This window comes from Nicotiana sylvestris, chromosome 3 (genome assembly GCF_000393655.2).
Source record: "Nicotiana sylvestris chromosome 3, ASM39365v2, whole genome shotgun sequence".
Taxonomy (NCBI): domain Eukaryota; kingdom Viridiplantae; phylum Streptophyta; class Magnoliopsida; order Solanales; family Solanaceae; genus Nicotiana; species Nicotiana sylvestris.
Window position 1 is genome coordinate 40,973,880 of NC_091059.1, and position 22,353 is coordinate 40,996,232.

At 38.2% G+C, this 22,353-nt stretch overlaps 1 protein-coding gene across 1 annotated transcript; it reads right to left on the reverse strand.

Moving 5' to 3' along the window:
- Positions 1–3,262: 3,262 nt before the first annotated feature.
- Positions 3,263–3,610, reverse strand: LOC138887275 (uncharacterized mitochondrial protein AtMg00820-like). The gene has a single exon (XM_070169003.1). The coding sequence runs from the start codon at positions 3,608–3,610 to the stop codon at positions 3,263–3,265; it is 348 nt and encodes a 115-aa protein (XP_070025104.1).
- Positions 3,611–22,353: the final 18,743 nt, after the last annotated feature.

A 22,353-nucleotide genomic window follows, 5' to 3' on the forward strand; every position in this document is an offset into this window, starting at 1 on the left:
AGGTCCCTGTTGTGTTCCTCTTTGTACAGTTGCGGACAGTCACTTTCTGCAGTTGCGCTCCAGCTGTATAGTTGACTTGTACTTCTATCAGAGGAGCACCAAGGGATTAGGTTCCTGATCTAGTTCTTGTGCACACTGCCCAGATTGTCTTGAGTTGAGTAACTTGAATGATGTTTTGTATAAACGCATTGTAGGTACACCTTGATCACATCACTTGAAGTGATGTGAGCACTTTAGTTGGTCAGAGAATGAGTGGGCGCTGGAAACAGTGTAGTGCGGCAGAATCTTAGTTTCCAGCTGTGTTCAATTGACTTTGTACTGCCGTAAGGAACCCACAAGAGTATCTGGTCCTTGTTTGGGTTCCTACCTTCTGAAGCTTTCCTACCTCCTAAAGTTGTAGCAAGTTCACATTTGGCTATAATCTGTTAGATACAATGTAATCCAAGTGAGTCATGTTCTCTATCTGGTTCTTGACATTAAGTTTGTTAGATCATCAAAACACAAGACAAATATATTGAAAACCTATTAATTTCCCCATTTTTGATGATGCCAAACTTAGCATTGAATACGAGAAGTTAGAGTTCAGAGAACCGGATTAAATAACAGGATACCACAGGTTCCCCCTGACTTTATGCCCTTACTTACACATGTTTCCTCATATGTTCCCCTGACTTTTTACTATCATTCTTGTTCTTTTATATGGTTCCATACAGAAATTTTGTTAGATCATCAAAACATAGATTAAAAGACCTTAAGCCCATCAATTTCCCCTTTTTTGATAATGCCAAACTTTTAACATTGATGACTATTTGACTGAACCAGATAAGGTACCAGCAACCGCATATGTTCCCCTGACTCTATTCTTAACCCTGATATATATTTCCCCTGACACTGACATATGTTCCCCCAGACTCGATTCACTCGATTCTTCCCCCTTTTGGCATCAACAAAAAGACGCAGTCAGACAAAAAGGCATAAAGAAGTCCAACAAAGCTATCTCATGCCACATATGTGCACACAATCATGATAGAAAAGAGAAGCAAAAGGGAAAACAAGCATTGTACAAGCAAAAGAAGAGTTGTTTTATTGAGAAAAAATTTGACTGTTTCAACAGGAGCAGCAACGGTGAGATCCAACATGCCATCAAAAAGACAAACAAAAAAGAAAACAACAGCCACAAACTCATCAGAGCAAAAGATAACTGGCTACTGAGAGGATCTTAGGGGACGCTAGAAGAGGGAGGCTTGGGATATAAATGGTTTTGAGAGCTAGGTAAATGCGGTCAGTTGCAGACAACTGTTAGTCAAGCAGTTTCTCCCGCAGGTTCTCCACTAGTTGCCTAAGTCCATAACTTGTCTCATACCTGCCATCTCCTAGATTGTCGGGCAAGCGTGAAACCTCACGAGACTTTTCTGGGTTCTCAGACTCTCCTGCCCAAGGCCACTGTCGCTTGGCATGGTCTTTATTGAACCAGGTCCTCCCACAATTTCCCACTTTTGTTTTCTAGACATTTCAACAAACTTCCCGTTCCTGCTTGCAACAACCACAATGGAACTTTTCAAAACAAATCTTTCTCAACCACAAACTTTTGTAGATCTTTTTACTAAGGAACTAGGTTCCTCCACAACATCTTTATCAACCTCAACGACTAGAAAAGTGTTTATCAACCACAATTTTCCCCTATTTCATCAACCTTTTCTTCTTTGTATTAATACTTTGCTTACTCTTCTGCAAGGCAGACTCAAAAGCCTATTTCTTCTACAACCACCTAGTTTGTTTCAACTAAAAGAGAATCAGGTTCTTTAACAGGTTCTTTTGTGATGGTGTCATGAACCGGAGACTCAAAAAGCACCAGAGTCCTTTCATCCCCTAAGAATGGAGTTTCTTTCCCCTGAGAATCAGGAACGGAGGAGAAGTAGGGTTTGCAACACATGGAAGTGAGACAGGGTTTGATGGATGAGTAGAGGTGACTGGAGATGAGGAGGAAACTGGTATGGGTACAGTAGTATTAGGGATAGTGAAGAAGTGGGTTTCTGGTGATGGTGTTAAGGGAGGAGGAGATGTGGGAGTTGAATTAATTTTTCTATCCTTTTTCTTTGAACAAGCATGTGAAAAACACATTACTACTAATCTGTGGTGCAGGAACCAGGTTCCTGACCTCTTTTTGTAAAAGAGTTTTTGCAGCTCTCCTCCGAAGTTCAACACTGTACCTTTAGCTTCTATGATCATCATGCGTGTTTACCTGCAACCGTATAGATGTGAGTTAGGCCTAGTCAGAAAACACATTAGACAATTTTACCTTAGTGTGACTATCATAGTCATGTCAGCAGAACCAGGTTCTCAATAAGGTTTAAGTAATCCTAGTGCCATCTTGTTTCTCAAAGTGTTCCCTGCTCAAAGCTTTGGTGAAGATATCTGCAATTTGATACTCTTGTGCAACAAAATCTTATACAAATAAGACTCATTTCCACATTGTCGCTTGATCCACAGTGAATGAGCACATCACATGGTAGCTACAACATATTCTACTTCAGTTGTTGAGAGAGCTACTGAGTTTTGTTTCCTTGTACCCCATGAGATAAAACATGATCCGAGGAAATGAGCCATTTCTGACGTGCTTTTCCTGTCCACTAGATAGCCTATATAATCAGCATCAACATAACCAATAAGATTGAAATTGTCACCTGAAGGATATTACAGAACCAGGTTCTGTGTGCCCTTAAAATATCTTAGAATTCTCTTAGCAGCCTTCAGATGAGATTCCTTAGAATTTGATTGGAACCTTGCACATAGTCTCACACTAAATACAATGTCTGACCTACTGCAATGTCTGACCTACTGGCAGTAAGGTAGAGTAAAGATCCAATGATTCCTATGCTTCCATGTCAAACCTTTTCAAGAGTTCTTTGATGCATTTCTGTCTGATACACGTTCCCTTTATGGATTGCTTCACTTAAAGACCCAGGAAGACATTCAGTTCTCCCATCGTACTCATTTCAAACACACTTCCCATGAGTTTAGTAAATTCTTCACATAATGAGTTAGCTGTAGCTCCAAATATGATGTCATCCATATAAATCTGATCAATGAGCAGGTTCCTTCTTTGTTTCTTCAAAGATAATGCATTGTCAATCTTTCCTCTTGTGAAGCCATTTTTCCAAGAGAAACTTGGGTAATCTCTCATACCAGGCTCTAGGGGCCTGCTTCAATCTGTACAGTGCCTTATCCAATTTTGAATACATGTTCACGATGTACATGACGTTTAAAAGCCTGGAGGTAGCTTGATATAGACTTTTTCTTTGAGAAAACCATTCAGGAAGGCACTCTTCACATCCATTTGGAATAAGGTGAATTCCATATGTGAAGTGAAGGCAATGTGGATCCTAATAGCTTCCATGTGAGCTACTGGGCCAAGAGTCTCATCATAATCGATCCCTTCCTCTTGATTGAATCCGTGGATAGCAAGCCTTACTTTGTTCCTTATAGCATTTCCATGTTTATCCAGCTCATTCCTGAATACCCATCTGGTCCCTATGATGGTTCTGTTTGAGGGTATAGGTACCAGGTGCCATACCTTGTTTCTTTCAAGTTGATGCAGTTCCTCTTGCATTTCAGTAATTCAGTCTGCATCGTACAAGGCTTCCTTGATATTTTTAGGTTCTTTTTGGGATAGAAAGGCTGAGAAGGCTAGGGAATTTCTGGTTTTTGGTCTTGTCTGAACTCCAAAATCAAGGCAGCGATTATATTATCAAGTGAATGAGAGCTTTTGTATTTCCCATTTGGGACTGAATATTGATTGGTAGAGAAACTGGGTAAGTTAAATAGATTTCTCTGCACTCCTTGTTCAGTTACTTGGGGAGTGACTCGCACTGCATCTCCAACTATTTCTTCTGCTTCAGGGGTAGTAATGGAAGTACCTGGTTCCTCTTGAGAAGTAGAAGAGGATGTTGCATTGTCTCTCACCTGTCTCCTTCATCTTATTCATCAACTCAGCCTTCCCATTTGAAGCTCCAGATATTTCACAGGGACCAAAAGTGGTGCATTATCTTAATCATGACTGTTTCCTCCTTTTTAGAGGAGGATGTCTTATTGAATAGCACATGAACACTTCCTTCCATACAGTGTGCCATTTTGTTGTAGACTTTGTGGGCTTTGCTTTGAGGGGAGTATCCCAGAAGGATTCCTTAATTGCTTTTTGCATCAAACTTCCCAATTTGGTCCTTCCCATTGTTGAGAACACAAAAGCTCACAAAAGCTTAGCATTTTCATCCAAAGGCTCTCAGATGAGTCAGTTTAGGTTTCCTTCCAATCAACAACTCATAGGGAGGTTTTTTCAAGAGAGGTCTGATCATGCGCCTCTTTTAACTCCTGCTCAGTATTCCCATAGAAATTTTATGCTCCGTATTCTTCGAGCTTTGAATTTTGACAGACCATGGACCAGGTCCTTCTTCATCAATATCTCCAGAAGTGAGAAACTTTTATCCCCCTAATCCTTTGTGCCATGTCTTCGAATCATTATCAACTGCAAGCAGCTCATATCACCAGCTTAGACATGAGCTTCTACCTTGTTTTCTTCCCCATACCTAGAATGTACCCCTTCTTTCCATTTTCCAAAGGGTACATCCTTTCCTTGCAGGGATTTCAGTGAGAGAAGATTCATAGTATTTCCAGTAATGTGCTTTGAGCATCTACTGTCCATGATCCATTGCAGTCCGCTTCCTCCCACTGTTCCCTGCACATCTAAATTATGGGTTAGATTTAGGAACCCAAACTAGTTTGGGTCCCTTGTTATGATAAAAGGGATGGATAAGGGCTTTTCTAGTCCATGTAGGCAATATTAGTTTCTTGCGAGCGGTACCTGGTCCCCTGTTATTAGTCACTTTGTCAGCAAACACTTTATTTTTTTGAACAGATTGAGCCTTTGCCTGGTAATTTCTTTGAAGTGCCCATTGTTCCCACAGTGCGTACACATCCAGTTATCAGGAATTGTGACGTACTTGTTGTGAGGGTTGTAAGGAGTTTTCTCCTTTTGGAACCCGATTCCCTGCATGTTTCCACTATTGTTGAAGTACATAGCAGTGACAGCATCTGTGGACCAGGTCCACTTGAGAGATTTTTCAAGATCCCTTTTTACTCTCTTCAATTTAGCTTGAAGCTGCCTATTTTTCTCGAGTTCACCACATATCCTAGTTCTAGCAGCTTTCAACTTCTTTTCAAGCCTAATGTGTACCTCATTGGCTATCTCCTTTCCTTTTCCATATTTTTCAGGTTTTAACTTAGTCCAGGGTTTCACTATTGTTTCCCTTAGGTCTGTAATTTCTGCCAAATGATCATTCTTTTCTTTTCTGAAAATTTCAATAGTTTTCTTATGGTCAGTAACTACAGCCACTAAGTCGTCTCTAGTTTGTTCAGATTCTGCTAATTCTAAGGTCAAAGAATCTATATCCTCCACAAGACTATGAAATGCATTGATTAATACATTTGCTAAATACATGAGTTTTCTTGGAGAATAGAATTTCAGATTTCTCTGAACATCCCTGAAATTTACCTCTTTGTCGTGATCGTCTTCATCGTCATCTGATCGAGCCATTAAAACAAAAGTTGAGTCATATTCAGCTGATCTTTTTCTCTTGAAGTTCTTGGAGAATTCTTGCTTCAAGAGAGGACAATTTTTCATGAAGTGTCCAGCCTTTCCGCACTTTTAACAAAGATCATTGTTCTTTGATCTGTTAGAGATATCCCTTTTAGCACTTCTCCATTTCTTCTAACCATCTTCTGAAACCTTTTGGTTAAGTAAGCCATGTAACTGTCTTCCTTACTCGAATCATTGTTAACAGCTTTAAGTACCAGGTACTTTTCCTTCTTTGGTTCTCTCCTTTCAAAAGTTGGTAAAGCAGCCATGAGGATCCTTCTTAGGTGTTAGCCTGATAGGAAGAACCTGCTCTGATACCACTTGTTATAGACTATGCGTCCACCAGAATGTATAGAGAACCGGGTTCTCTATGTGTTTCCTCTAAAAATACTGATGAACCAAACTGTATAAGGATTTGGTCCTTTATCAGTTTGGTATAGTGCTAAGTTTGTGTGAGCCCACCAAATAGCAGAGTACATAGTCCTTTGTGGGGTTCTGCTGTGAATGCTAGTAAAGTTGTATGTAAATAAGGCTGAGAATTATTACGTGGAAAAATCTGATACAAGGGGATAAAAAACTATGACCTACACTGGTAGGCTTTTAACTTTACTAACTTGCAAACTCCCTATTACAAGCCACTTTACAATAACCATATTGCAAAGACTTCAACCAACTTGTGATGCTCTCATCACAAGCCAATCTATAACTATCCTAGTTACAAAGAATTTGAGTAACTTGTGGTATTTCCACCACAAGCTACTTTGCCACACTACATTTACAAAGGCTTTGAATAAGTTGTGATGTTTCCACCACAAGGCACTTTGTCACACTACAGTTATAAAGGCTTTTGCTTATGACTATCCCTAGTCACAACATAAACTCAAAAGTTTATGAATTTTGGTTTGTTCCTAAGACAACGCTTCTAAGAAAGAAAACTAGGAATTACAATGAAGAATACATAACAAAGACTCAACAACCTAAGGACTTAAGATATCTTCGATCTTGGATCAGGTCATTGAGGTTGAAGCAGCTTTGTTCTTGAGAGAGGTTCATGAGCACTTGAGAGAATTTTTGTTTTTTGTATTTTCAAGTGTTGGGACCTGAATCTTGTGCCTTGCATAAGGTTTATACTACACAAGACATCCTTAGTGATGTCCAATCTCAATGGGAAACGACTGCTGCACTGTTTGCTGCACTGTTGCAGGCAGTCACTTTCTGCAATTGCTTTCCAGCTGTAGTTGACTTGTACTTCTATCAGAGAACTCTAAGGTACCAGGTCCATATTGTGTTCCTCTTTGTACAGTTGCGGATAGTCACTTTCTGCAGTTGCACTCCAACTGTATAGTTGACTTGTACTTCTGTCAGGGGAGCACCAAGGGATCAGGTTCTTGATCTGGTTCTTGTGCACACTGCCCAGATTATCTTGAGTTGAGTAACTTGAATGATGTTTTATATAAAATCATTGTAGGTACACCTTTATCACATCACTTGAAGTGATGTGAGCACTTTAGTTGGTCAGAGAATGAGTGGGCGCTGGAAATAGTGTAGTACGGTAGAATCTTCGCTTCCAGCCGTGTCCAATTGACTTTGTACTATCGTAAGGAACCCACAAGAGTATCAGGTCCTTGTTTGGGTTCCTACCTTCTGAAGCCTTCCTACCTCCTGAAGCTGTAGCAAGTTCATATTTGGCTAGAATCCGTTAGATGCAGTGTAATCCAAGTGAGTCAGGTTCCCTATCTGGTTCTTGACATTAAGTTTGTTAAGTCATCAAAACACAAGACAAAGATATTGAAAAACTATCAGTCGTTATAGAATATGGTTGTTGTATTATCCCTTCGGTACCTCTGATACTAAGAGTGATCCTGTAATGTTCTCAATTACGATTTCTATAATTTTCTGGGTCCAATAATCAGATTCCTGATTTACTTCATTGATGTAACTCTTTAGTTTCCTCTTTCTTCTGATCAGCATTGATGTAGGCTTAAGCTACCTCCTGATCTCCGATTCATGGTATTAGTTATTACATTTAGCCTTTCATGGGTGCTGAGGAATATCCATGATACAATCCTTTAGTAATTCAATCCTTTGTCTATGACATGGGCTCAATTTTTTCTTTTAATTTATACTGGAATCTTCTACGACTGTATATGCTGCATGTATAAAACTCCAAACTTTTAAGTGTGTTCATAACGTAACTATCTTTGGATCATTAATCGAATAATTCTTTTTGTTCCATCTTAGCTTTCTTCAAACGTAAGCAATTACTTTTCCTGGTCTTTCTGCCTTTTTTTTGCGTGTATACTTAGCTTATCTTGGTGCCCATGCATATTGGAATTCTATACAACTCATATGATCTTAAATATCACTTCTGATTTTACTTCCCGTTCATTAGCCACAGTAGGTGTCATTTTCTTATGGAGTGTATACAATGTTGTTGTGAGACTGTTATTATAAGACCATTTCCTCCTTAGGTCACCCAGCTTAGGTTGAAGCCTTCTTCCTTATTTTCTCAGCTAGTCTTACGTTGTAGTACTTAGGGAGAACCTTGATTCTTGTAAAGTTGTGAGCTTATTATAGACCTATTGATTTCCTTCCTTCCCTATTATTATCTGTAGTTGCTTACCTCCAAGACCTTGTGCTTGTAGGGTTGCTTCTAAACTGATATTTTGACTATCTTCCCAGTGGCTTTCTCTTTTATTCCAGTAACACTCATATGGTACCTTTAACTACCCCAACTCCTATCTGAATATTTCTCAAGGATCACAATGTTATATCTGCAAGACCGAATTCACCATATTGGGTTTTACTATGTTTATCTTGCACGATCTGCTAACTTGTATGTAACCTCCTGTTTAGCTATAACTCGGCTCTTCCTGAATCAATTACTGACTACTCGTTGGCCCATTCTCATATTAATATTCCGCATAATCTTTCTTGGGTTATTTCTTTTATCCTAACTTACGTCTCGCACTGACTCCTTATCTATCAATAACATCTTGGGCAGGGACCCTTACTTCCTTTCCTTGACGTCGTGTTTGTATAATATTCTGGAATCGTAGCATATCTGTAGGCTTTGAATAAGTGCAGTCTCGTCCCTTTTTCATTTTTTTAACGCATTCTTCCTTTACCATTCCATAATTACTAGAACCCCTTAATTCTGACTTAATGCCACACCATTCCATATTCCCCCCATTAGGGGAGTACTATGGAGCTACGGCGATCTTTCTATAGGTGTTTTTCCTCTTCATCTTTGGCGTCTTTTCACATTATCAATAACCGTCACTTGCCCTGCGGTAATCCTTCTGTACCAAGGATAACAAATGTCCTTACTCACGAGGGAAACACCTAGTGTAACTGGCACCTACAGTCCCTTAAGCTTAACTTTGCTCACATTGCTTACTTTTAGGGAAGCGTCTTCCTGAATGACCATTCTCTGAATTCCTCATGAATCTTCTTCTGTGATCCATTCTATTATCGCCGGAACGTAATATGAAATTATCATGATGCTGACTATTATCAAACCACTTATCCCCTAATTCATGTTTAGTTTATCTTGTTCACCATCCCATATTATTTTCTATTACCCTGGGGATTAACTCTCCCTTCTGGTAGATGTGTTGGAGTCACAAACTTACTTCTCGAAATGAGGATATAACTTTATGGCCTATACTCTTTTGTTGTCTCAAGGTCTGGCTCCTCTCGTCGTTTCCTTAACTTGACTATATATCCTATAATACCGTCTTTTTTTCTACCGTTGTCATCAATGCATCACATCTTACTCATAACGCTTTATTAACTCTCTTCTCATTTCCTACTAACATTTCTGTCTAACACTTTATTTGAAAATTTCAACAGGACATTCTTTTGCTTTTAGCTCCCCTTGCTCCATCTACTGGCTCTTTGGGTTGCCTAACATTCTTTCTTTACTAGGGACGGGAGCCATACTAAGGTAACATTTTCCTTTCAAGGTTTCCAGTGCATATCTTTATAGTACTCATATCTAGTTGTACTATTTTAGAGTATACCATCTAAGTGTATCATAAGGAGATTTTGTTAGCACGTTTACAATATCCTTCAAAAATGTCAACTAATGCAAGCAATCCAACTATCATTTTGAGTTACTCTAACCCCAGCCGGTTCCTGATATTCGTCCTTCTCTTAACTATTTCTGTTAGCTCCCAGGGAGCATAATTGAGATGGGGGTGACTAATTGTACATACCTCTGTTATAATTGAAGGTATCTCAAAATGCTTATATTTATCCGCTTGAATTGTAAATACTGTTAATCTTCATTAACTGGGTACCTTGTACTCTTCTTCACCTTGCTTCTTTTACTTGTTGAAACTTATGTCTACCTTCCGATTCTCTTATTCCTTTTTATCGTAAGAGTGGATAGATATTTTCACCTTAGGGATCCTTATAAAGAAACCTACATGTCTTAGTACACATATGATCTGCTGAATACCTCAAAGTTAGCCATCATAAGCATGATGCAAAAATTGAGTTCCTCTGACTCAACTCTTCCAAAGTTATATCTCTTACCAACCGCCTTTATGGATGTAGGCATCGTCGTATTATGAATAAGACAGAGTTAGGAAATTAAGTTCTTACAATTGAGCTCTATGACACGATCTAGAGTAAGAAGAAAGAGTGACAGTCCTAAATTCCCTATAGCCTCCTGCATATAAGTGTGGTGCGCGACACACCCATAAACAAGAATCGACTAGACATGACTTATAGCCTCCCTAGGATAGAACTGCTCTGATACTACTTTTGTCACGATCCAAATTGATGGACCGCGATGGGCACTCGGTACCTTACTTAACTGAGTACCAACATAACATATCTTTCTTATTGTTCTTTCATTAGCAAATGGGCCAAATGGGACATCATAAGCTAACCACAATAGACATAGGGGAATACTCAATATAGGATGACCCAACCTGATATATATAAAAACTTATACATCTGACATATGGGCCTATAAGGCCAACATGATCATTTGTAAACTTAAAACATTGGTCGGTAAGGGCATACAAGCATCCATAAACATGACACCTGTCTACAAGCCTCTAAGAATACATACTTATCATAAAGGTAAGGACAAGGTCCTGCCATACCAAACAATACGTGTCTAAATCATACTGACCAAACAAGCAACTCCGGAGAAAATGGAGCGCACCAACATCTTTCGCTGAGCAGATAGCCTACTTGGAGGACTATCGACCTGTCTATCAGGACCTGCGGGCATGAAACACAGCGTCCTCAAAAAAAAGGGACATCAGTACGAATAATGTACCGAGTATGTAAGGCACATAAATAAGTACATAAAAGACATGGAAGAAATATAGAGTAAATGACTCAACTTGTAAGTTTGGATAACACTGTAAATCATGAAATACTTATTATGTCGTGCATATGCGTATGAATATCATGTCGTGCATAGGTACATGTGTTCATAATATCATCAAGTCTCTGAGGGCATCCTATTATATCATGTCAGCCACTATTAGCAAAATCATCAACGTATACCAGCTGATCAGGTAGTGGTATGTATACAACGCCATAACCTTTCCCATATCCCATATATATATGTATATGTATATATATGTATGTATGTATATGTATATATATGTATGTATGTATGTATACGCGTATATAACGCCATCTGGTCATGGGTCAATGTGCATGTATAAATGCATGAAATACATATGATATACATTAATAAAATCTCTTGGTACGTCATAAGACCATTATGCCTATGATTAATATCATGAAATAAACTTTACCAACTTACATATTTTTGAGACCCATGAACAGATGATAGAATAATATGACACATGGGAGAATAAGAATATACATATCTCTAGCATTTATACGAATAGAGCAATTTATGGAAGTTGTGCATTTGCTCGTTTCGCTTGTGTCGTATAGATCATGCCAAAAAGAAAGAAGAGATAGCCTTAACATACCTGGAGTAGGAAAAAATCTGTATGATATTCTTGGAAAAGGTTACACCGTAGTCCTTTAGAGCCGCAAAATTTTACGTTGCTAAAGTGCTAATAATTCTCGCTGGAATTGAAGCAAAATTTTACGTTGCTAAAGTGCTAATAATTCTCCCTGGAATTGAAGCAAAATTTTGTTGGAAGCTTGTTTTAGTGTCTGTTCTTGAAATGGTTTTAATAAGGAAGAAAGGTATGTGATTCTCACTTGATTATTCAATGTCCAAGTGAAACCAATTTGAATGTCTTACATGAAGTAGACTTATGACTAAGAAACTACACTTATGACTAAGAGAATACTATTACAAATAAGTCTTACTTTTAGATTCCCACCTAAGACAATATGACTGAGAGTCATATGTCTTATTAGTGGCTTGCTGCCATGTAGGGGGTGGGGTGGGATGAGGATTTTAAATCTTTATCTATTAATTTATTAATTAATTAGGTAACATCCTGCTATCCGATAATTAACCAATTACCCACATAATTAAGAATTATCTCAAATTACTTAAAAATCGACTTATTTTTAATACACTCTATACACCATACATTCATGGTCATATGGTACCTTGTATGGTACTAACCCGTAAATATCGAGTATTTTAGCTCGGGCCGTATTTTGCCCCAAAATATCAAATTTTGACGAAATTCATTTTCTTTGATTTGCTTACCCTCTCACCTTCACGAATTTACTCATCAGTTATTTGAAATAGCATAATACTCATAATATCACAATAATCTCATTTCCGAACTTACATCGATTAACTTACGATGAAACTTTATCGTACGAAAATGCGGGATGTAACATCTCATTTCTGAGCTTCCATTAATTTATTTATGGCGCACGTTCACGTACGAAAACATGAGGTGTAACAATGACTAACTCTAGCCAAGACTCAAACACTCAGGTTTAAGATTTACAAATGGGTTCCTATAGAATGCTTCTAAACAAGCTAGATAGGAATTACAATTGAAGAACTATTGCAAAGTTACAACTCAACTAAGGACATATGACTTGATGTGGGAACCGGTCCGTAGTTGATTTGTTCTTTGTTCTTGAAGCACTTGAAACTTTCTTGCTGGATAGTCACGTGAATGAGCTTCTGAAAAGTTCGAGTGAATATGTTTTACCTTCCTTGATTGTATATATACATGTGTGACATCACTTATAATGATGTAAGCAAGGTAGATAAAAAATCTTCCCTAGAAAGTGGACTACAACATTGTTCCTGCACTGTAGCGTGTGCAAGCAGCAACTTTCCAATTGGAGAGTTGACTTCACACAGTCTCCTCGGGAACTGGTAGGGACCTGTTCCCTAAACTATTCCTTCCACTCCGAAGAGTTGAATCATAACCCACGCTGAATCCCAACCCAAAACCTTGTGATCCTAAGATCTTGTAAATGTGTAACAGGTTCCTTATCCGATTCTGGATAGTAAGTTTGTTAGATCATCAAAACATAGAGCAAAGTACTTATGACCAAAGTACTTGTAACCTATCAAAAACAAGTTCGGTCACTAGAAGAAAGGAAGATACATCTATTTGGTGCTTGAATCCTAATGGACACTTCTCATGCTCCTCTACCTTCAAAGCACCCAGACAAAAAAAGAACAAGAACCCGCAGCTTTCTATGCTATGGAACAAGAACCCGTACCATTCGAAGTCTCATTCTTGATGTGGAGGATCCTAAATAACACTTCCCATTGAGGAACATTTACACAGATTTGGACTCAGCATAGTTATCAGATGTGTTTGATGTAGAGAAGCCAAAGAGGAGACTACTAACCACGTTTTTATTCATACTAACATAGCTTCTAATGCATGGAGAAGAATATCTAGTCCCGTAGGTATTGATATCACACCAGTGAGTATCCATAATAATCTTAATAAATGGTGGAAGCTCAAGCCTAACAACGAGGTTTATATGATGCTTTTACCAATTACCCCAATCATTATATGTTGGGAGATGTGGAAAGCTATATGCTCCAAAAAATATGGCTAACATGCTAAATCACTGACAAGAATTTGGCACCAGGTTACCTTCCAAGTTAAGGTATCTCTCGGCAAAATGTTCAGTATAAAGGAATTAAAAGTGGAATTGGGACATGATATGCAAAATTGCCATGGATTAAAAGTCTAAGCTTATTAGAAAACTTGTGAAGTGGAATGAAACTCTCTATAATTCTCTCACTCTTCACACTAACGGGAGCTACGTGGCTAGGGCAGGCAAAGCTAGTGCAAGAGGAGTTGTTAGGAGAAGAAATGGATAGATGGTCATGCAATTTGCTATACCTCTCCAATTCTCAACTAACAATTATAGTGAGACCTATGGAACGTTGCTTGGAATTAAATGGTTCTATGTACATCACATAGATATCTTGTGCCTTCAACTTAACTCGCAACTATTGTCAATATGATAAATGGCAAGCTAAATCCCCTATGGCACTTGTACAATGAAGGAGCAAATCCAACACAAAATCAGGAAAAAATAAATTCAAGTCCATCACTGTTATAGGGAAGGAAATAAGGTGGCTGATTCACTTGCAAAATATGCCACAACACTATGCCAAAATGAAGTCTATCTCCAAGAGAAAGAATTACCTTGGGAAGCTAAAGGAGCACTTAAAATGGACAAATTGGGACTCCCTTCCTTCAGGATAAGGGCAAGAAAATACTCCGGGTGGTACTTTGATCCTCCTTGAACATCTTTCATCTTTTCTTCGAGGCATGTTTTGATTCACCAAGTAGTTATGCCTTTTGTTTCGGCACTGCCAACACTCCTATAAGGAGTTGGTTTTGCTAAAATTTTTGTCTAATGTTGGTTATGCTCCAACATTGTTCCTAGTTGGTTTAAATTAACTAGGCTCTATGGAGGTTAGGTTTTATGCCCCCCTCCTTGTTGTACTAATTTTCCTTTGAGTTATTAATATACAAGGTAGCGTCCTAGTCCAAACCCCCACCACCACAGGAGCTGAAATCCTAGGTGAATGGATTGAATTAAAAAAATTAAAAGAAAAAGTTCGGTCATAGTCTAATAGTCCACTAGAATCATGATTTTTCTAGTGCACGCCCACACGCTTGTCACCTAGCACGTGCGTCACCTTAATACATCTCTTATAACATAGTTCACAGGGTTAGATACCCTTATATCCAAGTTTGGATATGTTACTAACCTCGAACAAGCCAAATCCAATACCGAGCAAACCAAACAATACTCTAGAATTGCCATCCTATGCATAACAACCTCTGAACGGCTCAAAACTAACAGAAAGAAACTCAAATACATCAAATAATGCCTACAAAAGCAGTCCCAAATAAAAAGGTCTATTCTTTACACATTTATTCAAAGTCAACTAAAAATTCAAATCTGGGCCCACAACTCGGAACCTGACAAAACTCACAAAATTCGATAACCCATTCAATTACAAGTCCAATCATACTAATTTCACTCAAATCCGACTTTGAATCGATGTTCAGAACTCAAAAATTCACTTTAGGAAAGTTTAGACAAAACCTCCCAATTTCTCTTTCAAATTCATAATCCAAATGCCAAAATCAAAAATAGATTCATGAAATATAATCAAGAGCAAGTCAAGAATGCTTACCCCAATCCATGTGGTGAAATTCCTCTCCAAAGTCACCCAAAACCGAGCTCCAAATCGCAAAATGTGATAAAAAGAACCAAAACCTTGATATTGTCATGACCCGGAATTTCCACCGTCGGGACCGTGATGGCGCCTACATTTTACTTGCTAGGCAAGCCAAGTTAGAACAATTTATCCATTTTTCAACAGTTTAAATTAAATAATGAGAAAGAACTGAAATAATCCAAAGTGAAGTACGAAAGTTATAACAACTAAAGTATCTGATACAACCATGGACCCGGTGTCACTAGTGCACGGGCTACTAGAATAGTACAAATAAGAGTCTAAAATAAACATAAAGCTATGTGAAGGAAAATAGACAAAAAAAGAAAGGGAACTCTAGGAGTTGCGAATGCTGAGTAGTTGTACCTCAAGTCTCCACAAGCTGGCCAATCTGAGCACGCTAATAACCGACGTTGGGACCGACTCCAAAGTCTGCACAAGAAATGCAGAGTGTAGTATGAGTACAACCGACTTCATGTACTCTGTAAGTGCCGAGCCAAATCTAGACGATGTAGTGATGAGACGAAGGCAGGTCACTTACACTACAACCTGTACGCAGTGTATAGTAAAACAGGATAAAGAAATATGGAACGAAATAAGATAGTTAACTGAAGGCAAGTAGCTAAATTTTCAAAGGAAACCAGTGCCGGTCTGAATTACCAATCCTTAAAGTTCCGTATGAAGGATACCGAGCACCAACACAGTATAGAGATATAGAAGCACATAGGTTGTTACAGTGCGGAACCCGATCTCACCGTACAACACAATCCTCCCTTATTCCACCGTAATAATATCACAATCATAACAAATAATATATATGTTGCGGCGCGCAACCTGATATCACCATATAGCAAAAATAAGTATCATAATTAACCCTTATTTCACCGTATCAATCCACCCTTATTTCACATGTTGCGGCATGTAACCCGATCCCGCCATGTCAATACAAAATATTCAATAAGCACAGTCAAATCAATAACTCAAATCACAAAAACCTATACGATTAATGAATACAAAACTGAATCAGAAAGGAAACCTTGTACAACATGAAAATTCACATATGTAATACTACACCGCAGGAAAAGTACAATAAATGAAAATTAGAAGGTGCAAGTAAGTCAATTAAGGCAAATAGCAGCGAGTCATGAAAGCATAAAAGGGATCTAACATTGCTAACAGGAGAATCAGTGATTGACATAAAGCAAATAAGCATGGAAAGCATTTAAAGCATATAAAAGTTAAAACAGAGAAGGAGATAATTAAGGAAAAGCGGAAAATCAGGGAAAACAAGTAATTCGGTGGCGTATAAGCACTCGTCTTCTCGCATATACGCTACAAAATATGAAATTCACATAATACATAGTCCAAGGGTACCTAGTTCCCTCAAATCAAGGTTAAACTCAACACTTACCTCATTCCGCAGTCAACTCAGAGCTCTACTAGGGGCTTTCCCCTAGAATCTACCTCCAAACCACTCGTATCTAACCACAATTGACTCAATAATATCAAATATTGCTAATGCATAAATTTAGAATTCCCACACTTTTCTCCAAAAAGTCAAAAATTGAACTTCGGTCCGCTTGGTCCAAACACGAAATTCAGACCAATACGTGATTACCCATTCACCCCCGAGCCCAGTTATGCAATTTGTTTCGAAATCTGACCTCAATTTGAGGTCTAAATTCCAATTTTACAAAAATCCCTAATTCTACCCAAACCGCAATTTCTACCATGAAAATCCTAGATTTTAGGTTGAAATCTTATGAAATGTAACAAAATATTGAAAGAAAATAGGTTAGAATCACTTACCAATGAATTGGGAAAGAAACGTTCTTGGAAAAATTTGCCTTTAGGGTTTCTAGGTTTGAAACTTTGAAGAATGAGAGAAAATCCCGTCAAGTTCAGATTTTGATTAGGTGCAGGTGTCGCAATTGCGACCTTGGTTTGCAATTGCAAACCCGCAAATGCGGATAAATCTTCGCAAATGCGAAGATTCAACATTCATGTTGCCTTTGCAAATGCGAACAAAATGTTTGCAAAGGCGAACCTGAAGGGATCGCAATTGTGACCTCAAATATCGCAAATGCAAAAGTCCACCCCCAGCCCCCTGCTTGCAAATGCGAAGTTTTCTTCGCAAATGCGAGGCTCACATTTGCGAGCCAAACCTCGCAATTGCGAAGTCTACAGACCTGATGCACCAGCATTCCATTTAAGTTCAACATTACTCCGTAGCCTATTTGAAACTCACCTGAGCCCTCGGGGCTCCAAACAAAACATGCTTACAAGTCCAAAAACATCATACGAACTTGCTCGCGAGGTCAAATTGCCAAAATAACACCTAGAACTATGAATCAGACACCAAATCAAATGATATTTTCAAGAAAACGTATGAACTTCTATTTTAACACCCAGACGTCCGAATCACATCAAACCAACCCTGTTTCTCACCAAATTTGACAGACAAGTTATAAATATAGTAGTGGATCTATATATGGTTCTGGACAAAAATACAAACTCGGTATCAACAAAGTCAAACATTGGTCAAACTTTTAGATTCATTAAGCCTCTAAACTTCAATTTTTCAACAAAATACGATGACTCGAGATAGGAACTTCCAAATTCAATTTTGGGCATACGCCAAGTCCCAAATCACGATACGAACCCCCCGAGACCCTCAAAGCACAAATCCGACTCCATTTGCTCAAAACATTGACTGAAGTCAAATCAAATGGATTTTTAAGGGAATATTTCATATTTTATCAATTTTAAAAATAAATCTTTTTGAAAAAACACTCGGACTGCGCATGCAATTCGAGGAAGGATTAAAGAAGATATCTGAGGCTTTAAAATACAAATTTAAGGTTTAAAACTCTAGATAATCTATTGGTCATCACATTCTCCACCTCTAAAATAACCGTTCATCCTCGAACGAACATAGAAAAGTATCTGGCCGGTGAGAAAGTGTGGATATCTACTCCGCATGTCCGAATCGGACTCTTAAGTATCTGCCTCAATCGACTGCCCTCTCAACTACATTCGAACTGAAGGATAACACTTTGATCTCAACTGTCAAACTTGCAGGGCTAGAATAGACACCGGCTCATCCTCATAAGATAAATCCTTGTCCAACTGGACTGAGCTAAAATCTAACACCTGGGATGGATCATCGTGATACTTCCAGAGCATGGAAACGTGGAACACCAGATGGATTGCTGACAAACTAGATGGCAATGCGAGCTTGTTAGCCACCTCAACCACTATTTGAAGAATCTCAAAAGGTACGATATACTTAGGGCTTAAATTGCCCTTCTTTCCGAACCTCATCACACCCTTCATGGGCAAAACCCAGAGCAATACCCTCTCTCCGACAATGAATGCAATATCACAAACTCTACGGTCGACATAACTCTTCAGCCTGGATTGAGCTATGCAAAGTCGATCCTAAATAATATTGACCATATCCAAGGCATCCTGTACCAAATGTGTACCGAACAATTGAGACCCATGAACATATGATAGAATAATATGACACATGGGAGAATAAGAATATACACATCTCTAGCATTTATACGAATAGAGTAATTTATGGAAGTTGTGCATTTTCTCATTTCGCTTGTGTCGTATAGATCATGCCAAAAGGAAAGAAGCGATAGCCTTAACATACCTGAAGTAGGAAAAAATCTGTATGATATTCTTGGAAAAGGTTACACCGTAGTCCTTTAGAGCCGCAAAATTTTACGTTGCTAAAGTGCTAATAATTCTCGCTGGAATTGATTTGGTCGCACGAAATTTTGTTGGAAGCTTGTTTTAGTGTTAGTTCTTGAAATGGTTTGAATAAGTAAGAAAGGTATGTGATTCTCACTTGATTATTCAATGTCCAAGTGAAACCAATTTGAATGTCTTACATGAAGTAGACTTATGACTAAGAAACTACACTTATGACTAAGAGACTACTATTACAAATAAGTCTTACTTTTAGATGCCCACCTAAGACAATATGACTAAGAGTCATATGTCTTATTAGTGGCTTGCTGCCATGTAGGGGGTGGGGTGGGATGGAGATTTTAAATCTTTATCTACTAATTTATTAATTAATTAGGTAATATCCTGCTATCCGATAATTAACCAATTACCCACATAATTAAGAATTATCTCAAATTACTTAAAAATCGACTTATTTTTAATACACTCTATACACCATACTTTCATGGTCATATGGTACCTTGTATGGTACTAACCCATAAATATCGAGTATTTTAGCTCTGGCCGTATTTTGCCCCAAAATATCAAATTTTTACGAAATTCATTTTCTTCGATTTGCTTACCCTCTCACCTTCACGAATTTACTCATCAGTTATTTGAAATAGCATAATACTCATAATATCACAATAATCTCATTTCCGAACTTACATCGATTAATTTACGACGAAACATTATCGTACGAAAATGCGGGATGTAACATCTCACTTCTGAGCTTCCATTAATTTATTTATGGCGCACGTTCACATACGAAAACATGAGGTGTAACAATGACTAACTCTAGCCAAGACTCAAACACTCAGGTTTAAGATTTACAAAGGCGTTCCTATAGAATGCTTCTAAACAAGCTAGATAGGAATTACAATTGAAGAATATTACAAAGTTACAACTCAACTAAGGACATATGACTTGATATGGGAACCGGTCTGTAGTTGATTTGTTCTTTGTTCTTGAAACTTTCTTGCTGGATAGTAACGTGAATAAGCTTCTGAAAAGTTTGAGTGAATATGTTTTACCTTCCTTGATTGTATATATACATGTGTGACATCACTTACAATGATGTAATCAAGGTAGGTAAAAAATCTTCCCTAGAAAGTGGACTACAACATTGTTCCTGCACTGTAGCGTGTGCAGGTAGCAACTTTCCAGTTGGAGAGTTGACTTCGCACAGTCTCCTCGGGAACTGGTAGGGACCTGTTCCCTAAACTGTTCCTTCCACTCTGAAGAGTTGAATCATAACCCACGCTGAATCCCAACCCAGAACCTTCTTATCCTAAGATCTTGTAAATGTGTAACAGGTTCCTTATCCGATTCTGGATAGTAAGTTTGTTAGATCATCAAAACATAAAGCAAAGTACTGATGACCAAAGTACTTGTAACCTATCAAAAACAAGTTCGGTTATTAGAAGCAAGGAAGATACATCTATTTGGTGCTTGAATCCTAATGGCCACTTCTCATGCTCATCTACCTCCAAAGCACCCAGACAAAAAAAGAACAAGAACCCGCAACTTTCTATGCTATGTAACAAGAACCCGTACCATTCGAAGTCTCATTCTTGATGTGGAGGATCCTAAAAAAAACTTCCCATTGAGGAACATTTACACAGATTTGGACTCACCATAGTTATCAGATGTGTTTGATGTAGAGAAGCCAAAGAGGAGACTGCTAACCAAGTTTTTATTCATACTAACATAGCTTCTAATGCATGGAGAAGAATTTCTAGTCCCGTAGGTATTGATATCACACCAGTGAGTATCCATAATACTCTTAATAAATGGTTGAAGCTCAAGCCTAACAACGAGGTTTATATGATGCTTTTACCAATTACCCCTATCATTATATGTTGGGAGTTATGGAAAGCTAGATGCTCCAAAAAATATGGCCAACATGCTAAATCACTGACAAGAATTGACACCAGGTTACCTTCCAAGTAAAGGTATCTCTCGACAAAATGTTCAGTATAATGGAATTGCAAGTGGAATTGGGACATGATAAGCAAAATTGCCATGGATTAAAAGTCTAAGCTTATTAGAAAACTTGTGAAGTGGAATAACACTCTCTACAATTCTCTCACTCTTCACACTAACGGGAGCTACGTGGCTAGGGCGGGCAAAGCTAGTGTAGGAGGAGTTATTAGGAGAAGAAATGGATAGATGGTCATGGCATTTGCTATACCTCTCCAATTCTCAACTAACAATTATAGTGAGACCTATGGAACGTTGCTTGGAATTAAATGGTTCTATGTACATCACATAGATATCTTGTGCCTTCAACTTAACTCGCAACTATTTGTCAATATGATCAATGGCAAGCTAAATCCCCTATGGCACTTGTACAATAAAGTAGAACAAATCCAACACAAAATCAGGAAAAAATAAATTCAAGTCCATCACTGTTACAGGGAAGGAAATAAGGTGGCTGATTCACTTGCAAAATATGCCACAACACTATGCAAAAATGAAGTTTATCTCCAAGAGAATGAATTACCTAGGGAAGTTAAAGGAGCACTTAAAATGGACAAATTGGGACTCCCTTCCTTCAGGATAAAGGCAAGAAAATACTCCGGGTTGTACATTGATCCTCCTTGAACATCTTTCATCTTTTCTTCGAGGCATGTTTTGATTCACCAAGTAGTCATGCCTTTTGTTTCGGCACTGCCAACACTCTTATAAGGAGTTGGTTTTGCTAAATTTTTTGTCTAATGTTGGTTATGCTCCAACATTGTTCCTAGTTGGTTTAAATTAACTAGGCTCTATGGAGGTTAGGTTTTATGCCCCCCTCCTTGTTGTACTAATTTTCCTTTGAGTTATTAATATACAAGGTAGCGTCCTAGTCCAAACCCCCACCACCACAGGAGCTGAAATCCTAGGTGGATGGATTGAATTAAAAAAAATTAAAAGAAAAAGTTCGGTCATAGTCTAATAGTCCACTAGAATCATGATTTTTCTAGTGCACGCCCACACGCTCGTCACCTAGCACGTGCGTCACCTTAATACATCTCTTATAACATAGTTCCCAGGGTTAGATGCCCTTATATCCAAGTTTGGATATGTTACTAACCTCGAAAAAGCTAAATCCAATGCCGAGCAAACCAAACAATACTCTAGAATTGCCATCCTACGCATAACAACCTCTGAACGGCTCAAAACTAACAGAAAGAAACTCAAATACATAAAATAATGCCTACAAAAACAGTCCCAAATAAAAAGGTCTATTCTTTACACATTTATTCAAAGTCAACTAAAAATTCAAATCTGGGCCCACAACTCGGAACCTGACAAAATTCATAAATTCGATAACCCATTCAATTAC